The 19,522-nt window shown below is 46.0% G+C and overlaps 1 protein-coding gene across 1 annotated transcript; it reads left to right on the plus strand.

Moving 5' to 3' along the window:
- The first annotated feature begins 1,797 nt into the window (after positions 1–1,797).
- Positions 1,798–15,920, plus strand: crabp1a (cellular retinoic acid binding protein 1a). Its single transcript, XM_030366921.1, has 4 exons — positions 1,798–1,972; positions 5,129–5,307; positions 12,736–12,849; positions 15,512–15,920. Exons 1-4 carry the CDS (start codon positions 1,903–1,905, stop codon positions 15,560–15,562), a joined length of 414 nt encoding a protein of 137 aa, XP_030222781.1. The 5' UTR covers positions 1,798–1,902; the 3' UTR covers positions 15,563–15,920.
- Positions 15,921–19,522: the final 3,602 nt, after the last annotated feature.

Genomic DNA, 19,522 nt, shown 5'->3' on the forward strand with positions numbered 1-19,522 from the left:
ATATTTACAAGCTATACATTCTACCGTTATATGTATTTAAATTGTATTTTGTTCATCTTAAAACTCAATCAAACAAAGATAACACAGCCTTTACCTTTTAGTGTGATGCTCTCGGGGGCCTTATCTGGCCGTACCTCGTGGGATCTTCTCTAGGTCAGGGTGTGTTCCTCTATGGTGTCCTGGGGGTGCCAGGGTGATGAGGCTGCTCTGGAGGCTGCCTGACAAGGTACTCCGAGGCTGGGCCTCTGCAGCTGGACCAACGGGTCTCTGATCTTCTCTTGGTGCTTTGTACGTTTTACAGTAGCGGTCAAAGATGGTGTCCCAGGAGAATGTCAATCTTTAAGACAATTTTATTTTTGTGAAAAATGTGTTAAAAAAATGGAATAAAGTTTTTCTATCTTGACTGAGATTTTATTTAAACAGCCCTCTTGCTATTTATATATATCTTTTAAAGAGATTATTATAAAAAAAATATTTATTACGATTCATTTAGATTATTTCAAGGCCAAAAAAACATATTTTAGTTATCAATCACAAAAATCCAACTGAACAATTTGTACCGCATTTTAAAATATGTGGATATATTTAAGATATGCACAAAGATGTACAAACAGAACTATAAAAGCAGCGATATATTTTAAAATAGAGCAGCAATATCAGCTCCATCAACAATATTTCCCCACAAGGGTACGAAATTAAAAGAATGATAGCGCATATCCTGCATTTCAATATTTCCCGACCACAGATTACTAATCTGAATCCATGCATAGATTTGAACAGTCCGAAAAGAAAACAAACGTTTACATTTCTTATTAATTGGATTGGAAAATAAAAATAACCTGAACTTGATCTGAATTCTTGAACCATATTATACAGAGTTGACTTCCTAATGAAACAAACTCAGTGGGCGAAAATGATTTATACTGCTAAAATATTGGTAATTTTAGGCTAATGTATTCAGGGAACAGTATTCTCACAAATGATCCAATGATGGAATACAACCCTCGGGATGAATGATTTCATTTGTTTCGGATCGATTACACTTTCTGAGTCCTCCAATGGCGCATTAACTCAACTTGTTTCTGTGTCACATTTATGATATCCAGTGATAAGATATGGCAATCAATAAATTCCAGCCATCCCAACCAACTGCAATGTACGGAGATGCTGCCAACAGCAGCATGGCGTCCATCTTGTTCCGTATGTATGAGGGGAACATGCCAGGCTTTTTTGTGTGTGTGTGTGTGCGTGCGTGTGCATGTGTGTGTGTGTGTGTGTGTGTGTGCGCGTGTGCGTGTACGTGTGTGTGTACATTGGTGAGTCTTCGGGCCATGTCGATTGTGGAAAAAAGGCTACAGAACATACAAAAATGAGACTTGCTCTAATAGTCTTTGTGAAAGGAAGGAGAGAGTGAGAGAGATAGAGAGAGAGAAGAGAGAGAAGAGAGAGAGAGAAAGAGACAGAGACAGAGAGAGAGAGAGAGAGAGAGAGAGAGAGAAAGAGAGACAGAGACAGAGAGAGAGAGAGAGAGAGAAAGAGAGGCTGAAGTGCGACCGAGAAGAGAAAGGAAGAAGAACCTGAGTGTGAGGAAGAGTGTAACAGAGAGAAAGTGGGATGAGAAAGAGAGAAAGAGAGAGAGACAGAGAGAAACTGAGAGAGAGAAAGAGAGAGAGACAGAAAGAGAGAGGGGCGTGAGAGATGGGGTCGGTAAGAGAGGGGGGGAGAAAAAGAGAGAAAGGGGGTGAGTGGGAGGTAGAGAGAGAGCGAGCGAGCAAGAGAGAGAGGGGGCGGGAGGGCGAGAGAGGATAAGGGTGAGTGAAGGAGAGGGGAGGCAGTGCAGAGAGTGAAACAGGTTCTTCTCCTCCGAACGAGCAGCAGCGTGCACGGACCACCTCGGCAGACATGCCTAACTTTGCCGGCATCTGGAAGATGAGGAGCAGTGAGAATTTCGATGAACTTCTCAAAGCCCTGGGTAAGAGCCAGTCTCCTCTCTCCTCCCGTCATCCTGACTCTCTCTCGTTCCCTACTTTCTCTCTCTCTTGTCTTTTTAATCCGTCTCCTCTCTTCGCCACTTTCTATCGCCGGGGGCAACGGTGCATCCCTCCGTGGGGTTAACTATCAATCACACCGGAAAAAAAGAAAAGATCCCAAAAAAAAGATTGCCTTTTCACTTTAGTTTTTTTTTCCCCTTTGCGTCGGTCCTCTTTTTGTAAAGCGCAGGGACTTCCAAAGGCTTGACATTGTCCTGGGAAAACCCTCCTTGTCCTCCGGATGGGAGGGCAGTTATGAGCATACTGGGATGCGGAATTCCTCCCAGAACAGACATGGTATTGTTGAGGGTGGTGGTGGTGCTAATTCATGTTAAGCGTTTAAGTAGGGCATGCATTTAACCACGCAAGTGGTCGTCTCTCTCTCTCTCTCTCTCTCTCTCTCTCTCTCTCTCTCTCTCTCTCTCTCTCTCTCTCTCTCTCTCTCTCTCTCTCTCTCTCTCTCTCTCTCTCTCTCTCTCTCTCTCTCTCTCTCTCTCTCTCTCTCTCTCTCTCTCCTCACCACCCCCCCCCCCCCTCCCTCTGGGGTCCATACCCATTCGCTGGCATCCTTTTCTCATCTCTTATCGTTCCACCCGTCTCTCCGTAGCCTTAACGTGATGTGACGTGGTTCTGGGTTCAACTGAGACACACAGACACACACACACACACTCAATGGGGTGGCAATATGTGTGGACCTCCACTTCTTTTTGAAATGCAGGGGATAGAAAATGCTGGACATGTTTGTGTGTATGTGTGTTTGGGACGTCCAATCCATTGTGACATCCAAAAACGACGCATGCGATGCAGCCTGCCCCAGTTGATGTAATGAGTTTCTACCGTTTTGACCCAGCACACCCCAGGGCTTCAATGAAAAGTTGAGGGTGTTCTCATAAAATTCCACAGAGGCCGTACAGTCGCAAAATAGGCCTGAGTGCATAAATGTGTTATCTGGTGAAGATATGACGTCCATTACTGAATTAAATGCATGCGTTGGATCAATATTAAATGGTTGCCGCGGCTTCCTCTTAAGAGACCCGTCACATTAATCTCATAACCGTTAGTTGTGGCGGCTTCTGCTTTTGCTAGGTGCCCTCCCCCCTCACAATGTCTCTGCATAGGTTTATATGCCTTCGAAAAAATAATAAAATAATATATATTTATTAAAAAGATTAACATAAAAATAAGGTTATCTAAGAGGCCCTTTGGGGCCACTGTGATTAATTGGTCTGTAATTGCTCGTTAAGGAACACGTGGCACATTCCCGTTAGTGTAGTGAGCTCATTCTGTCGCTGGATGGTCGCATTAAGCATAAGCATGTCTGTCTGAGCATATGATTTCATGACTGAGATTTCCTGTTCCAGAAACTTCTGGATTGTTGGAGTCATCCGAGGGAGTCGCATTCCATCAACGTCTTCGTAATCGACCGCACAGAATTTTTAGGTCAACAGCAAATTAATACTGTAAAGACACTTGACGCTGTTTATAAACCCAAACGCCCTTTGGATGTGATTAATATTATTATTGATGTGAAGGCGAGGCCGCGAGAGATAGACGTTTTTAAGATGACCTGCCGTCTTGCTTTCCCCCCGAGGTATTAAGACTTGGGTGGAGTTTGTTTATGCTGGGGTTTCGAACACCGCAATGGTATGAGAAAGCAAAGAATTTGTCACATTGAATGGACCTAAAACCATTTTCTAAGATTCTCAGAAATATTTATCCCTTCTCATATTTTATAAATAAAAGTCAGTTGTTTTTATTGGTGTACATGGAGCTACTACAGAGCCGCAATTTCCTAGACTAATTTAATACAAACGTTACTTTATGAGATTTTGAGTGTTGTAAAACTATGCATGATCATTGCCAATTTTCAACCAGAGCTTAAAATGTGGAACTTTAATGCCAGTGAGTGTGAAGCTGATGTTTTGCAATACAAAGTGCCCTCAGAGAACATACAATAAAGGTCCCCGAGGTGACCTTAAACGGTCATGTAGGTTCCATTAATAAATTAGTATTTATGTATTCATGTTTCAAAGGAATAACAGGTGGCCCCCTTATACTGTGAGGACCAGGAGTATGTCTCTAGTTCTCCCCCTCCCTCTCTGACATGTCTCTCCCCTCCTCACCCCTCCTCCCACACTTGCCATGCACCTCACTTATTCTTCTCCTCCCTCCTCCTCTCCTCCTCACCAACTTTCATTGCCTTTGCCGACACTAAGTAGTGCAAACAGTTTTGGTTGGAGCGTTATAAAAGACATTCAATACAGACATCCGTTTGTATGTGTGTATCTGTGTGTGTGTGTGTGTGTATGTGTGTATCTCTGTATGTGTGTGTGTGTGTATCTGTGTGTGTGTCTATCTGTGTATGTATGCGTGTAACTCTGTATGTGTGTATCTGTGTGTGTGTGTGTGTGTGTGTGTATGTGTGTATCTCTGTATGTGTGTGTGTGTGTGTGTATGTGTGTATGTGTGTGTTTATGTGTGTGTATGTGTGTATCTGTTTGTATGTGTGTGTGTGTGTGTGTGTGTATCTGCGTGTGTATGTGTGTATCTCTGTATGTGTGTGTGTGTGTGTATGTGTGTATCTGTGTGTGTATGTGTGTATCTCTGTATGTGTGTGTGTGTGTATCTCTGTATGTGTGTGTGTGTATGTGTGTGTGTGTGTGTGTGTGTATGTGTGTGTGGATGTGTGTATCTCTGTATGTGTGTGTATGTGTGCATCTGTGTGTGTATGTGTGTATCTCTGTATGTGTGTGTGTGTGTGTGTGTGTGTGTGTGTGTGTGTGTGTGTGTGTGTGTGTGTGTGTGTGTGTGTGTGTGTCTGTGTGTGTGTGTGTGTATGTGTGTATCTATGTATGTGTGTGTGTATGTGTGTGTATCTCTGTATGTGTGTGTGTATGTGTGTATCTCTGTATGTGTGTGTGTGTGTGTGTGTGTGTGTGTGTGCGTGTATCTCTGTATGTGTGTGTGTGTGTGTGTGTGTGTGTGTGTGCGTGTATCTCTGTATGTGTGTGTGTGTGTGTGTGTGTGTGTGCGTGTATGTGTGTATCTCTGTATGTGTGTGTGTGTGTGTGTGTGTTTGCGTGTCTCTCCCCACCCAGGGGTGAACGCCATGCTGAGGAAGGTGGCGGGCGCGGCGGCGGCCAAACCCCACGTGGAGATCCGTCAGGACGGGGAGCAGTTCTACATCAAGACCTCCACCACCGTGCGCACCACCGAGATCAACTTCACCATCGGGGAGGAGTTCTGCGAGGAGACGGTGGACGGACGCAAGTGCAAGGTGAGAGAGAGAGAGAGAGAGAGGGGGGAGGGAGAGGAAGGGGGAGGCGGAGGGAGAGGAAGGGAGGGTGAGAGGGAGAGGGAGTGAGAGAGGGCTGGGGGTAGAATATGTAGGCTGTGGATGTTGCTAGGTGGGGGGGAGGGTAGAGGGGGAGGGAGGGAGAGGGGGAGAGGGTAGAGGGAGGCAGAGGGGGAGAGAGGGAGAGGGTAGAGGGGGAGGGAGGCAGAGGAAGAGAGGGTAGAGGGGGAGAGAGGGAGAGGGTGGAGGGGGAGGGAGGCAGAGGGGGAGAGGGTAGAGGGAGGCAGAGGGGGAGAGAGGGAGAGGGTAGAGGGGGAGGGAGGCAGAGGAAGAGAGGGAGAGGGTAGAGGGAGGCGGAGGGGGAGAGGGTAGAGGGAGGCGGAGGGGGAGAGTAGAGGGAGGCAGAGGGGGAGGGAGTGAGAGGGAGGCAGAGGGGGAGAGAGGGAGAGGGTAGAGGGAGGCGGAGGGGGAGAGAGGGAGAGGGAGGCAGAGGGGGAGAGGGTAGAGGGAGGCGGAGGGGGAGAGGGTAGAGGGAGGCAGAGGGGGAGAGAGGGAGAGGGAGGCAGAGGGGGAGAGAGGGAGAGGGAGGCAGAGGGGGTGAGGGTAGAGGGAGGCAGAGTAGAGGGAGGCAGAGGGGGAGGGAGTGAGAGGGAGGCAGAGGGGGAGAGAGGGAGAGGGTAGAGGGAGTGGGAGGCAGAGGGGGAGAGAGGGAGGCAGAGGGGGAGAGAGGGAGGCAGAGGGGGAGAGAGGGAGGCAGAGGGGGAGGGAGTGAGAGGGTAGCGGGAGTGGGAGGCAGAGAAAGAGAGGGAGAGGGAGGCAGAGGGGGAGAGGGTAGAGGGAGGCAGAGGGGGAGAGAGGGAGAGGGTAGAGGGGGAGGGGGAGAGAGGGAGAGGGTAGAGGGGGAGGGAGGCAGAGAAAGAGAGGGAGAGGGAGGCAGAGGGGGAGAGGGTAGAGGGAGGCAGAGGGGGAGAGAGGGAGAGGGTAGAGGGGGAGGGAGGCAGAGAAAGAGGAGGTGATGGGGGGAAATAGTTGGAGGGTAAGAGAGGGGAGAGGGAGAAAGACGGGGAGAGGGGGGGAGAGAGTAAGCTAATCCAAAAAGTATAGTTTATCCAAATGGGATGAATAAGAAAAAGAAAAAAGGAGGATAAAGCTGTTTCATTTTGTAAGCTTCCTCAGCTTTTGCCACAGACACAAATGGTACGACTAATGATGATTATGCACATTTCCCTGATAGATTGTGTGTTGGATGGAGCATACTACCTGCTATTTAATAGACATCCACGTGCTGGTGCATTGTGGTATCTGCCCACGCACAGAGTATCAGAGTATCTTCTGCCGAGGCCTTCAAAGGCTGCCGGAGTTGTGGAGCCCTCCATGCAAAATGAATGAATCTAATTGGTATCCCAGACCGTCCCGGGCCCATCTCCCTGGGTCCCGGGATTGAAGGGTTGATCCTGATGGGGAGGAGGCTGGATCCTCATTCCCAGCCCCCCACCATCCAAGTCCCCTCGGGGAAGATTCCCACAACCTTCCTAGAAGATATTTATGCGGAAGACTTATAGACTAGAACACTTCATGGGCCATCGATGTAACCGAGCCGAATGTTCGACTGTCAAAATAAAGGTATGGTGAGTGGATGGTTATTAAGGTTTATAGACTTTTAGTCTATTTATGCTCATCAAAATTAAAGTGTGGTTATTTGGGCCGTTCAAAATGAATGAGTGGTGAAAGTATGGTTATAAACGTTCAACAAAATAAGATTGTGGAGAAAGTATCAATATTAAGGCTTATTCAAATGAGGGTATGGCAGGAATAGGGCTATTTTGGCTCATTAAAATACAATAATGCTCAATACAAGGACAAAGCTGTAAACATGATGACACTCTTCAACTCTGTGTTCTGCTAAGGAGCGTAATAGAGTGAGATAACTTTCAGGCACTCTGCCAACACCCACTGTTTCCTCCCTACCAAATAAAGCTGTCCAATAACAAGGGCTAAGACTGGGATAGGGGCCTTTTAATTTGAAAAGAGGTTTAGAAGAGAGTTAAAGAAAATGTTACAATTATTATGATAAATATGACCCGAGGAGGCAAACCAAACTACCTCAACTCAATTTTTTCGGCGATCTACATATATGGGTCGGGTATGGGTATTTACTGACCACCGTTGACACAAAATAAAATGCTTGCGTAATTAAAAGCAAGTGTGCAGTTAGATATGATGGGAGGATATTAAATACTTGCAGAACAACCTGACATCCACAAACCCATACTTAATCTTCCTAAATCCTTCCACGACTCCTCTTCAACTAAATGGGTTTCCCATCCTAGCAGACATATCGACTAAGCAGACCATACCATCTCTTGCATGTTACGCTTGATGATGTGCTTGTATAACTGCTCCGTAGCTCAACAGGGTTACGGTTAGAAAAACAGGTCTCTTCCCGAGCTTATCTAGCTCCGTCGCACAGCCATAGCATCTCAACAATGTCTTCTGCAGATGGGACATTAAAATTACATCTGAAAACTAATATGAACCATCTGGTCCCAGCCGACAAGTAGCTGATTGAATGCTCTGATGAGGTATTTGCTCTGATATGATTAAATTCCCATTGAGTTGTAGAGAAAACGCTTTTTACTATGTCAGACATTTTGATCATTTGTTATTGATTTGAAATCCTACCAAGAGTTCTTCCTTGATAGAGTCAGACAAGTGTAGATACTTCTTAATTAATTAAATAAATAACACCTACAATATAGTTCATAGGTTTGCTCTTACATAATAATGAATTCGAATAATGAATTGGAAAATAAATGTATAATGTTAGAATGGATCTTTGGTCAAAATTTAACAAGACAGTACAATATTACATGTTTGAAGACATTGTCAGGACTTTTATTCCGATGGACATCATGTCAATGAGTTACTTAGAATCAGTTGAACAACGCCATGCTGTGGTTATCTGTGAACATCTGTGTGTTAAGCTCTTCTTACTAACGCCTGAGAAACAGCTCTTCTTTCACCCAGGCGTTGGTTTTTGTAAGGATTAATTGATAGGGGGATTTCCTAGGCATCTCGTTTGGAGACCAGTGTGTTTTCACTGAGAACACAGAATGAGCGATTGTTTGGGAATATGAGTTAGGATAGACGATGCCTCAATGCAAGTGTAAAGTTGAAGGGAGTGCTTTTTTGGTTCTCGTGCATCTTGTCTAAATTCATTTTTTTATTACCTAAAGGACATGACTTGTCAATGTTTTTTTAAAAATCTAGAAAATCTAGAAGGCGGTTTTTCACCTTGAAAAGATTGCCTACATTTAGAGAAAATAAGAGGAAGAAGAAGAAAAATCATTGTTGTGAGTTCCCTTTGTGTTCGTTTTCATGTATTATGTTAACAAAGGGGACTCACAATAATGATTCCACATTCAACAAAGAGCAGGACCGATCAAGAGCAGTCTGGGAGTCTTCATCGATAGAGCAAGTAAATGCTAGGTAGAAGGGGTGTAGCGATCATTTTAAAACCTTCTTAGACCCACTTTGCTAGCAGTCTCCCCCTGGCTTTAAGAAGAAAACGTAATTGTAGCTTTTGAACAGAAGTGATTTTTCTCCCAAAATGTTCGAAAATGAGTAAGAAAAGTGTGCAATTATAAGACATATCAATAATATTGACAGTAACTGGGGCCTTACAGGTCTTGTATTGCAATGGTTAAAAAAGCTTAGTTTGGAAACTTGGAAACTAAGCTAGCAATGACTTCCACATCTGTGAAGGATTCTAAACTTTGGAAACTAAAGTTTTGAGTATAATGAAAAATAAACTACTTAGATATATCGCATGTCATGAATTCCCTTAAATTCGCAATGCAGTGGTAGATTGGAGATGTGGTTAAGCAGATAGAAAATACTGCGCAGTGAAAGGAAAAACTGCCTTGGACTCATTCAAAAAAGTGACCAACAGTATGTGATACTTGAGATTATTTGGAAACTCAAGTGCAATCGCGAATATGTGCAACAAAACAGTTTCCTCCCAGCAATAACTCGATCTAGGCGTTACTGTGGTAGGGTAGTCTAGTGGTTTGAGGGTTTGCTTCTCTTCCGAAGAGGGTGTGGGTGCAAACACCAAATGTCTACCCGTTCATCCATGAGCAATAAGCCTATCCCCTACCTGTTCCTTATGACATACGTGGTTGTGGATAAAAGCCTCTGCTCAATGCCTATAGGTCTCAATACATTAGCAGATGAGTACTTACGACAGAACCTTAAATCAACCAAAACCAAAACACTGTACTCCCTACAAAATCGGACCAAACCTTTGTGGCCAGCTACATGTGGCGGTAAGCATGGCTCGGTTACCATTTTGACCAGACATGACCTAATTTGGATGGCAGGAGACAGCAGGGCTGCTCAGACTGTGCCCCCGCAGCATGCTGGGTTGCGGGTCAGATTGCAGTCATGTGTCAGTGCCATGTCGTCTCTTTCGTTGACAAGAGCCGCTGAGAGCCTGTGTTCTACACCGTGTACCCACTGGCCTCCTCTCGTTGTCCAAACCAGAGGTCACAGAGGGTGTGTTGTGTGTATACCCGGCCTTGGCTCGGGGTGTCGTGCCACGTGACGAAAAACCCGGCTAGACAAACTGGCCCCGGCTGGTCCGTGGTGAATCTGTGCGGTATTAAGACGTGTTGCCATGCTATGCCAGACACGTTTTTTTTGGCCTTATCTTCGTCTGAACGTCTGCTTTCTAGAGGGGCAGAGAAGAGGGGCTTGTCTGGCGCCCGGAATCGGCCACGGCGCCCGCAGTGACCAAGGCACGTGCACCGGCCTGCGGGGGCGTGCACCGGCGGGAGGCAGGGGGTGAGCTAAGTGGAACTTGGCTAAGGGCCCCGTGCCCTGGTGCCCTACCGGTTAAGGGGATTACATGGTGATCCTGCCCTGGCAGCAGGTTAAAAGGCTTCCTCTAATCTGGGAGGGGGATTTCTCCAGGGATCCGTGGCTCCATCACACCCCCGGACCCCAGACTTGGGTTAGGGGTTAGGCAGGGGGGTGAGGGCGGACACCCGCCTGAATCCATGGAGAAGAGGCCAAGAGGAGAGCTTAGTACTAAACTTGAAACTTTTTTCCAGACTTTCTGTTTTGGAAACTTCACTATTTTAACTAATGCAATCCAATAAGATGAAAGCCCTCACAGTCACTTTGGATATGATCAATATGGCTTCATTTCAGAGGTGCAACGAGGGAAATTGAAACTTAGAGGAAGGGGTGAAAGGGCCTACTACCGACTGAATAGTTGAAAACCAACCAAGAACTCTTTATAAGAAAAACAAAAATATAACTTGTCAGCCTTTTGGCCACTTGGTTGTTACCATGGAGATGAATTTAAATGATGGATCATCTTCCCCAGGTTATTAGAGACTGTGTTGGGAGACAGCAAAATATTCAAGCCATGGGAACTGTCCCATCACATCCAAATTATACTGTTATATATATTGTCATTTGAGTGCATGTCTTCTTCGCTTTCATGCCGTCATTTTTTAGATTAAAGGATTCAAAATAATTTATTCAGACATCTAGCCCAACTTCGTCATACCCTGAGTATCACCCAGAGCGTTGGGGCGCAGGTGGCTTTCAGGTCGGTCGGTCTGACAGTCGACCATGAGAGGGAGAAGGGTGAACTCAGACGCCCAGACACCAGGCTGAGCGTCTGGGACTGCTCTCATCTGCATAATGTTCAAAGCAATCTGTGTCGCCACTCTATGAAGTCGAATATGACGCAATAAGGGAAGACAAGAGAATCCATAGGGCTCTTTAATACCCAGCTGCCTCCCGTTTCCCGCCGTGGGCCAACCGATTGAGCGAGGAACAAAGTCAGCGACTGTCACCGATAAGCCTCCTGCATTAATACTGCAGTCAGTTAAACGGTATTTATAGCGCTTTTCAGACCTGTGGCCAATCATAGCGCTTTGCAATTGTTGCCTCCCATTCCCCCATTCATTCACGCATTCATACGCCGACGGCCGTGTCAGCCTTGCAGGGCGACGGCCAGGTTGTCGTAGCGATTAGGGTAACATTAGGGTCGACACTCAGCTCGAAGGAGCGAACCGGCCACCCTTCCCAGACAACCCGTTCTGCCTCCTGTGCCACTGCAACACAACACTTTATATTTGTGCCTTGATGCCTTGAGCAAATACAAGGATGCTATCCAAGTCTCTCTCTTTTTGTGTGTGTGTCTACCTACGTGACCAAGCTTCTTCCCCGGGAACCTTTGATGTCTTGAATAGAGCAGTGTGTGTGTCTGGTGTACGCATGTGCATGTGCGCGTGTGTGTGTGTGTGTGTGTGTCTGTGTCTGTGTGTGAGAGAGATAGTGTACAATAGAGCGAATGAAAGAGGAAAATCCATCCAAGTCAACACTTCAGAGTGGAGACTAGCTATAAAAGAGCCATGGATAATTGACTCTTTGGGCTTATTAAAACACATGCACACACACACACACACACACACACACACACACACACACACACACACACACACACACACACACACACACACACACACACACACACACACACACACACACACACACACACACACACATTGATATATTCACACATACACGCACACAAACACTCATACACACACAGAAAGATTAGAAATGGTAGACAGGCGAAAGAACGAGAAAGGGAAGGGGGAATAGAGAGGGAGGGAGAGGGAGAAGAAGGGAAGGCGAGATAGAGACAGAGGATGGAGGAAGGAAGGGAGCGAGGAAGTAAAGGCAGAGAGAGCGCGAACAAAGCCCCGGTCCTCATCAGTGATGCTCGGTGAGGACGCAGGACGGCAGCCCGCTGAGACCCAGTCGGTTGTCTGCTGCTGCCTTTGATCTGGCGACCCCCCTCACACACACACACACACACACACACACACACACACACACACACACACACACACACACACACACACACACACACACACACACACAAGCCCCAACCCTCCATCTGGAGTCGACTGCCCTCGCCTGCTCTACGACTCCAACGACCGAGCAGAAAAAGCGCAGCATCAAAGCTGTAAGATGGAGTCCTACCGTCCTAGTGGCGATGGTAAATGAGCTGCCTTTATACTTCGCTCTCCAGACCTGTGGCCACTTAAAGCGCTTCACAATTAGTGCCTCTGATTCACCCGTTCACACAACCGTTCATACACCCATTTCATACACCGACGCTGGTGTCAATCATGCAAGGGGACAGTCAGACAGAAGGCAAAACAGAGGGCAAGGGCACAGGCAGTCAGACACCCAGTAAGGTGTATAAGACTTGGCTCAGGGACTCCTGGACAATCGAGGAAGAGCTGGGGATCAAACCCGAACCCTTTCACTTGAGCCACTGCCGTCCTAACAACCCTATCCCCCCCCTCCCCGTCTTGGCAGAGCCTGCCCGTCTGGGAGACTGAGAACAAGATCCACTGTAACCAGACCCTGGTGGACGGGGACGGACCCAGGACCTTCTGGACCCGGGAGCTGAACGGGGAGGAGCTGGTTCTGGTGAGTGCTTGTGCCGGGGACCTCGTGATCATCACCTCCGGGTCCCAGAGACACCGGTCAGGGAGGTGGCTTCGTCAAATAGAGTCGCAGTCGCTGACGAAGCTCGTCCCAAGAGTCTGGGTTGGGTTTTGGGTGGGCCTAACTAATCAGAAATGTGAAGACATGTCGAGTTCAGAGACGCTCCAGCTGTGCGGATGGTTAAGTGTTTACAAAACCAAACAAAATCAAGTATGTTGAATATAGATATGACCGTATCTATCTAACGTACCAAGCCTTATGATTTCCACTAAGGGTGTGTTAGGGTTATGACAACACTATTTCATCAACGTGCATCACACTCCCCCCCCTCCTCCCCAACTCTACTCTGCCTTCACGCTATTCTGTCTTCACATGGCGTGACGGTCCTTTAAGACCCAGTGCAACAGGGAACCCAGAGTCTGTCTCCAAATGGTGGTGATGCTCCTTTAAGACAGTGGAACCGGGTTGAACCCAGTCTCTCTCCACATAGCGGGAATTCTCCTTTAAGACAGTGGAACCGGGTTGAACCCAGTCTCTCTCCACATAGCGGGAATTCTCCTTTAAGACAGTGGAACGGGGTTCAACCCAGTCTCCACATGGTGTTGATTCACATTAAGACAGGGGTTCAACCTTGGAGACAAATGTTTTAACATCACGAAGCGTGTGAGGTAATGCAAGCACCCTTGAGATTTTTCTATAAAGGAGATGAGTGATATACCCCCCCCCCCCCTTTCATGAGAGAAGGAGATGGGAGAGGGTAACAGGAAGAGGCTTTTACGTTGACGAGGCAGTAAACTGGCTCTGGTGTTTTAACAGATTAAAATGGCTGAAAGTCATTGGGTCTAAAGCCCAGTAAATATCATGTGGAGGCTCTGAGATGGACAGACGATAAAAGTTTCAATTTTTTTCCTAATGGTTCCTACCGTAGTCTGTGTTGTTTCTGACTGGTGCACCCGCAGTCTGTTAGTTAGCAAGATTAGTAGTGTGACTACAGGAAAAACATAACATTTTAAATTTTATGGAGAATAAATGCCATTCAGTTTTTTACGAAGAAAGAAAAGGGAGAAAAATAATAATTTTATTGTGGAATTTCAAATCCTTCCTTTGCTTGACATCTCTCGTAACGTGAAGAATGTAATCACTAACGACAAAGAGGGAAAATAAATGAATTGCTTAAACCAAAACCAAACTACATTTTTGTCAGGGAGCCACATTTCAAACAAACCCCAAAAGTGGGCTTCAGGCCTCTCTGAAGGAATATAAATGCAAACAGACATTCACTACCAACCCCTCAATATAGTTTTGTAATGACTCAAGACAACTGTTACTGACTGCATGGGCAGAGAGAACTCATGGACAAGGGCTTTCTGGCCCTCTTGTTTGGACGGGGCTGGCAGGTTGTCAGAAGTGATAAAAGTATTGTACCCGATTGTTACATGGGGGGGGCATCCCCACAAAACACAAACAGTCTTCAGTGGCCAAACATGCTTAACACATGCAACGATGTGATTCCATTGTTTTAGTCACCCTCAATGTGCAGACACTGATGGCCATGTAATGTGGATGTAACCACAACGAGTGTGACGCTAGACGTATAAATGTCGAAAAAAAACGAAAGTTGGGACAGGAGATTCTTAGGGGGGAAATGAATGGTGAGTCATCGATGTCTGGAGACAGCGGAACGAACAATGTGGAAGCTAAGCGGGTTCCTCTTGAGGATGTGAAATGTCTGGCTGACTCCATCCCCAGACAGTGGAGACTGAAAGGCATGGGCTAGGCTGCTCGCCGTCACAGGGCAAGCGTCTGATTATCTCTGGCAGTTCACACTGTAAACTGGGGCACATTTCCATAAGCTTTGCTTTGTCCTGTTTCAAATGGTTTTGTCTGCGGAACACTTTTAGGCAAGTACTCGCGGGAAGGGGATTTTAGAGCTGCGTTGGATATTCTTGTGTGCGTGTGTGAAGTGGGCGGGGGGGTCCGATTATAAAACATATTTTTGGTCTATAACATTTGTTTTGAGTTAAACTTTTTTTATCCTCACCTCAACTCTCTCCTAAAAATACTCTTATGGCATTCCTTCTGTCTGGTACTATAATACTGTACAGATAAGAGTAGGCCTCCATTTCAATCTTTTTTTGGAGTTCGTCAGAGGGTTCAAGGTCTTTTGTTAATATCTGATCAAATGGAAGGTCATTGAGGCCAAAGTAGAAGCATTGCCTTGCATAAATCAATTGCAGTATGCAGGGCACGAATTCTGGTTCATATAGTGTGACCCAAAAAATGTATAGAACCCCATTGTTACGGAGGGGACAGGCAAAGGGTGCGCAAAGAAATACTCTGGACATGAAACTGCTACAACAATATTTCTGCGTCGGCCCGACATGGGAGAACGCTTTTGGCTCAAGTCTGTTCGCTGGATAAAAGATTATATATCGATAGTATTTTTCCAATTGCGTCAATTTGTGTCAATTGTCTGTCCACAATTTTTTTTCCCGTGGACATACTGAAACAAGCAAAGAAACCTAATTTACACAGAGGGACAACTGTCAAGAGCTCCCAATGCAAAACCAAAGGGTTAATAAATGGTCACTAACATAGTACAATGCGATAGTTGTTGTTTCCAACCTCTTTTCCCTTTTTCCAGACATTTGGAGCTGACGATGTCGTGTGCACACGGATTTACATGCGAGAGTGAAGATCGGAAGCGCAACAGGCCAGATGAACAAGGGAAACGCGACGAGCCTGAAACACTGCCATTGAAACCAGTTTGCACCGGTTTAACATATCAAGTCGAAACAATCAAAAAACAAAGTAACAATGCATTCTGTTTTGTGTCGTGTTATGTTGTGTTACAGCTGAAGCTAGTTGTATGTATTGTGTATGTAACAGCAGCTCTTTTTTGTGGTGTGGTTGACAGTAACTGTCTCTCTGGATGCTTAACGTTCATAACGTGCGAGCTCTGTTGTTCATGTGTTAGAATAGGCTCTCTAAGGCAATCACAAATCAATGGAAAACAAGAATAAAAAAGTCAATAAAAAACAACAAAGACAACAGCCTGTGGAAATTGTTGTAATTCTTCTTCTTTCAGAAAGAAAACGTGGGCCTATTATGCCTACACATAAAATACCTTTTGGAATAGGATTTGAGAGGTAATTTTACATTATTTCAGTAATCACACATCCCGAAGGCAAACTGTGTTCTCATAAAGGTCAAAAGAAGCACAATAATGATGACATCATGACTTGACGTGGCTCGTCTAGGAACTCATTTCATTTCATTTCAAACCCATATTTAAAACATAGATTTGCATTTGAGATTTCATTAGGACCATGGTTTGTGTACATTTTACGTAGGATAACAATTATGAACTATAATTAAGGGTAAATAACAGAGCGCAAATAATATATATTTGTACATTTGAATTTCCTTTTTATTGCTATTATTTTTTGCATTTTATTTTCAATTGGTCAGATTATTGCAGTATTACCCATGTTATAATAGCCCCTTGCTGTTAATACTTTTTTTCACGTTAGAGAACTAAGCATTCACGCCTCTCCCACCACAGTGTGACGGGACGGACGCCGTTCCCACAGAGACCGTCTGGGATTCTGATCCATCGCTAAGGCAACGCGATTAAACCCTGCAGGCACTGGCGAAGATAAGCACGGTGGGACTGGAAATAGGACGCTCAAAGCGTGGGGTCCTCCCCCAGATTCATGTGCAGTAAGATACTGCAGAAGAAGATTTGAATTGCGACGATAAAAAGTATTTATTTGAAAATGACTATTAAGTCATTTAGAGGCAGACTTGTTCATCCGAAGCCTCTAGCAGCAGATATTTCAAATACATGTGATTAAGGAGCAGGCAGGGTTTGAGGCATTATGCTCCAGGTCTGTAGGATGTCTGCACTCTACAGGTTCGTCTTTAGCATTAAACAACAAGATGCCACAACAGTCCAAGCAGCCTGGCCTTGTCTTAGCTGACCTCTTTCGCTTGGCCGGCCTTTACAAGCCGATGCCATGCCCAGTGGTCAATATGGACCCGGTAACTCAGAAAAAGGTGGTCGCATGCAAGAGCAGACATGGAAGAGTTCAAACGTGTGCACGGTGGGTTTCAATTAAAGGGTTTAACAGACAATATTTTTAGTTCCATTTTATTTTACTCAAACATTAAGAGTGCTGGCAATTGTATTTTTTATGTAGTCTGTGTAAACACTTCTAGAACATATGAAGCAGCAAAGCTCTACATTATTTGTATATATATATTTTCGTTAATATAAAGCGCTCTCTCATATGAAGTCAACTTCAGGCAAGTCGGTGCAGTGTGGCAACTGTGGGTGATCACTTCCAAACAAGCTAATGCTAGAGAAATGGGTCTGTAGAGAATCTATACCCATTCTCCTTTGCCACACCGCATCTGCTGCGGGGATTCAAACCGGCAACCCCAAAAGGATTTTAGAAGGCGAACGCTCTAAGGAAAATGTCTGCAGATATTCAATTGAGGGTTACAACGTTGACAAGTCGTCGGGAGGGAGTGAGGTTAACCCTGGATGACTCTTTTCTCTAATACACACCACATATTTCTCCTTAATGGAAGGCTATATCACCAGAGTTTATCAGCAGTTATCCAGTGAGCAGGTGTTCGGTGAATGTCTCTCTCCAGACTGTATAATCTGTGGACTTTAACAGTCCAACAACACCCGAGTTGGCATGGAGTCCCCGACCGAGCTCCAGAGTCCATGGATGCCGCGTTGCGCCAGCGGCACGAACGCCGGGAAAACAAAGGAAGAGAATCCGTCTCTGTCCTCCGCGGCTGCCAGGGAGTAAAAAGGAAGGAAGCCCTTTCAGCCTCACGCAGGCGCAGCCAAACCAGACGGCCGCTTCCCATTCTCCCATGCCAGGGCCAGCGCTCCGGGCCTATGCTTTCTGACCCGGTACCCCCCCCACCCCCAACCCTGCCTCACAACCGCCAGTCCCCCCCCCCAAACCCGAATTGCAACGCTTTTCCCTGGGGGGGGGAAGCATGGGGATGTTAATTTAATGACGGGCCAGTGTTCACATGAAGCGGACATACAGCTGAATCACCGGATTGTTCTATTGGGGAGCTGAGAGACCACAAGGGCCCCCCGCTCCCCCCCCCCCCCCCCCCCCCCCCCCCCCACTCTCTCTCGCTAGGACTGCCTTGCTGCATCGACGGGGCAGGTCGGCCCCTGAAACAGTGGGCCCTCTGTGAGAACAACGCTTTGGGGACGACAGCCATTTGGTAAAAAGAAGAAAGACGAAGGCTTTTTTTTCTTCTCTTGCTACACTCTTTTCGGCACTTTTGCCCCACTTTCGCTCCTCCGTGGTCGAGAGTAGTCCAAACACTTGAGCTTGGTGGGTTTGATTAAGAGATGAAGAATTGGGACTGGCTGGAGAAGAGCTTCCAACATGACAATGTTTATTCTGATGAAATAGAGACTTCAAGTGGCAACCTCAAAAATTTTGGATTTCTTCTTCTTTGGCGCCACCTTAAGTGGTAATTATTCCCAGAGAACTCAATGTGTCCCCATAGACAAACAGTTAGTAAAATTCATATCACTGCAAATGAATAGGCTTTCATTAGTGCATCATCAATCACTAGTGTGTTACCTCATTTTCCGATTGATCAGACATTTTATCACATGAAAGTCTTTGAAATTACCACTTTATATTATAAACTGGCAACAGCACAACAACATTTGGTAATTTAAATAAATAATCAATACATTTATAGCACACTTACATTTTTTGCTTCAAAAACCTCTAGCAGATGTCCAGGCCAGGGAGTCCTTCTATGTTGGAACAGAGCGGTTATTCTTTGTCTATAGTTTCAGCGAAGGGTACCCAAACATTCAGGGTCAGCATTTCACACGAGTGCCAAGTGACTTCCCGTAGGTCACGACATCCTCTGCCATCACTTCAGCCAATCCAAACCAGCATGTGGAAATGACAAGTGCTTCAACAGGGGTTCGTGCTGTCCTTGACCAGTTCAAGATCTGGGTATGCATGACCATATCTAAATGTCCACGCCCGAAAAGCACAGACGCTTACAAAAAGATTCCCCGTCTTCACGACAAATCGATAAAAGGTTCTTAAACATGGTCGGTTTGGAGGAGACAAGGGGTTTCAAATCGTCTCGACCGGAGCCGTTCTTAATGATTATTTAAGTGTGTACCACAGGAGGCCTCAGCGGTGGTTACATAAGAGCGCCAGACTCTTCTAATCCTTTTACGGTGGAACAGAGCTGAGCATGGAGGCCCTGGGGGTCCCTCATCACGACGAATCAGTACAACCACTGATCTGATCCACGGTGGAAGAGATGATCCTCCATCGTGATACTGGGAAGGAAAACCAAAGAACTGCACAACACCCTCTCTCCCCATTAGGGTTCCAGATGAGACCCCTCTCTTGGTAACCATGGCCAACTGAGTGAGAGACGAAGTTATTTCAAATGATGTGATTATTATGGATTATTACAGTGCTTTGGTTGAAGAAGAGTTTGTGGCAAGCCTGGGCCTTCTGCCAAGCCCTGCTCTGACATCACTCGTGGCGTAATTAGATGTCGGTTGGAAGGCTACATCCGGTCTGCCAGCCAACTTGGCAACAGCTATGTAAACCTATGGGTCTTCGAAGAG

Source organism: Gadus morhua, chromosome 9, assembly GCF_902167405.1.
Source record: "Gadus morhua chromosome 9, gadMor3.0, whole genome shotgun sequence".
In the NCBI taxonomy this organism is placed as follows: domain Eukaryota; kingdom Metazoa; phylum Chordata; class Actinopteri; order Gadiformes; family Gadidae; genus Gadus; species Gadus morhua.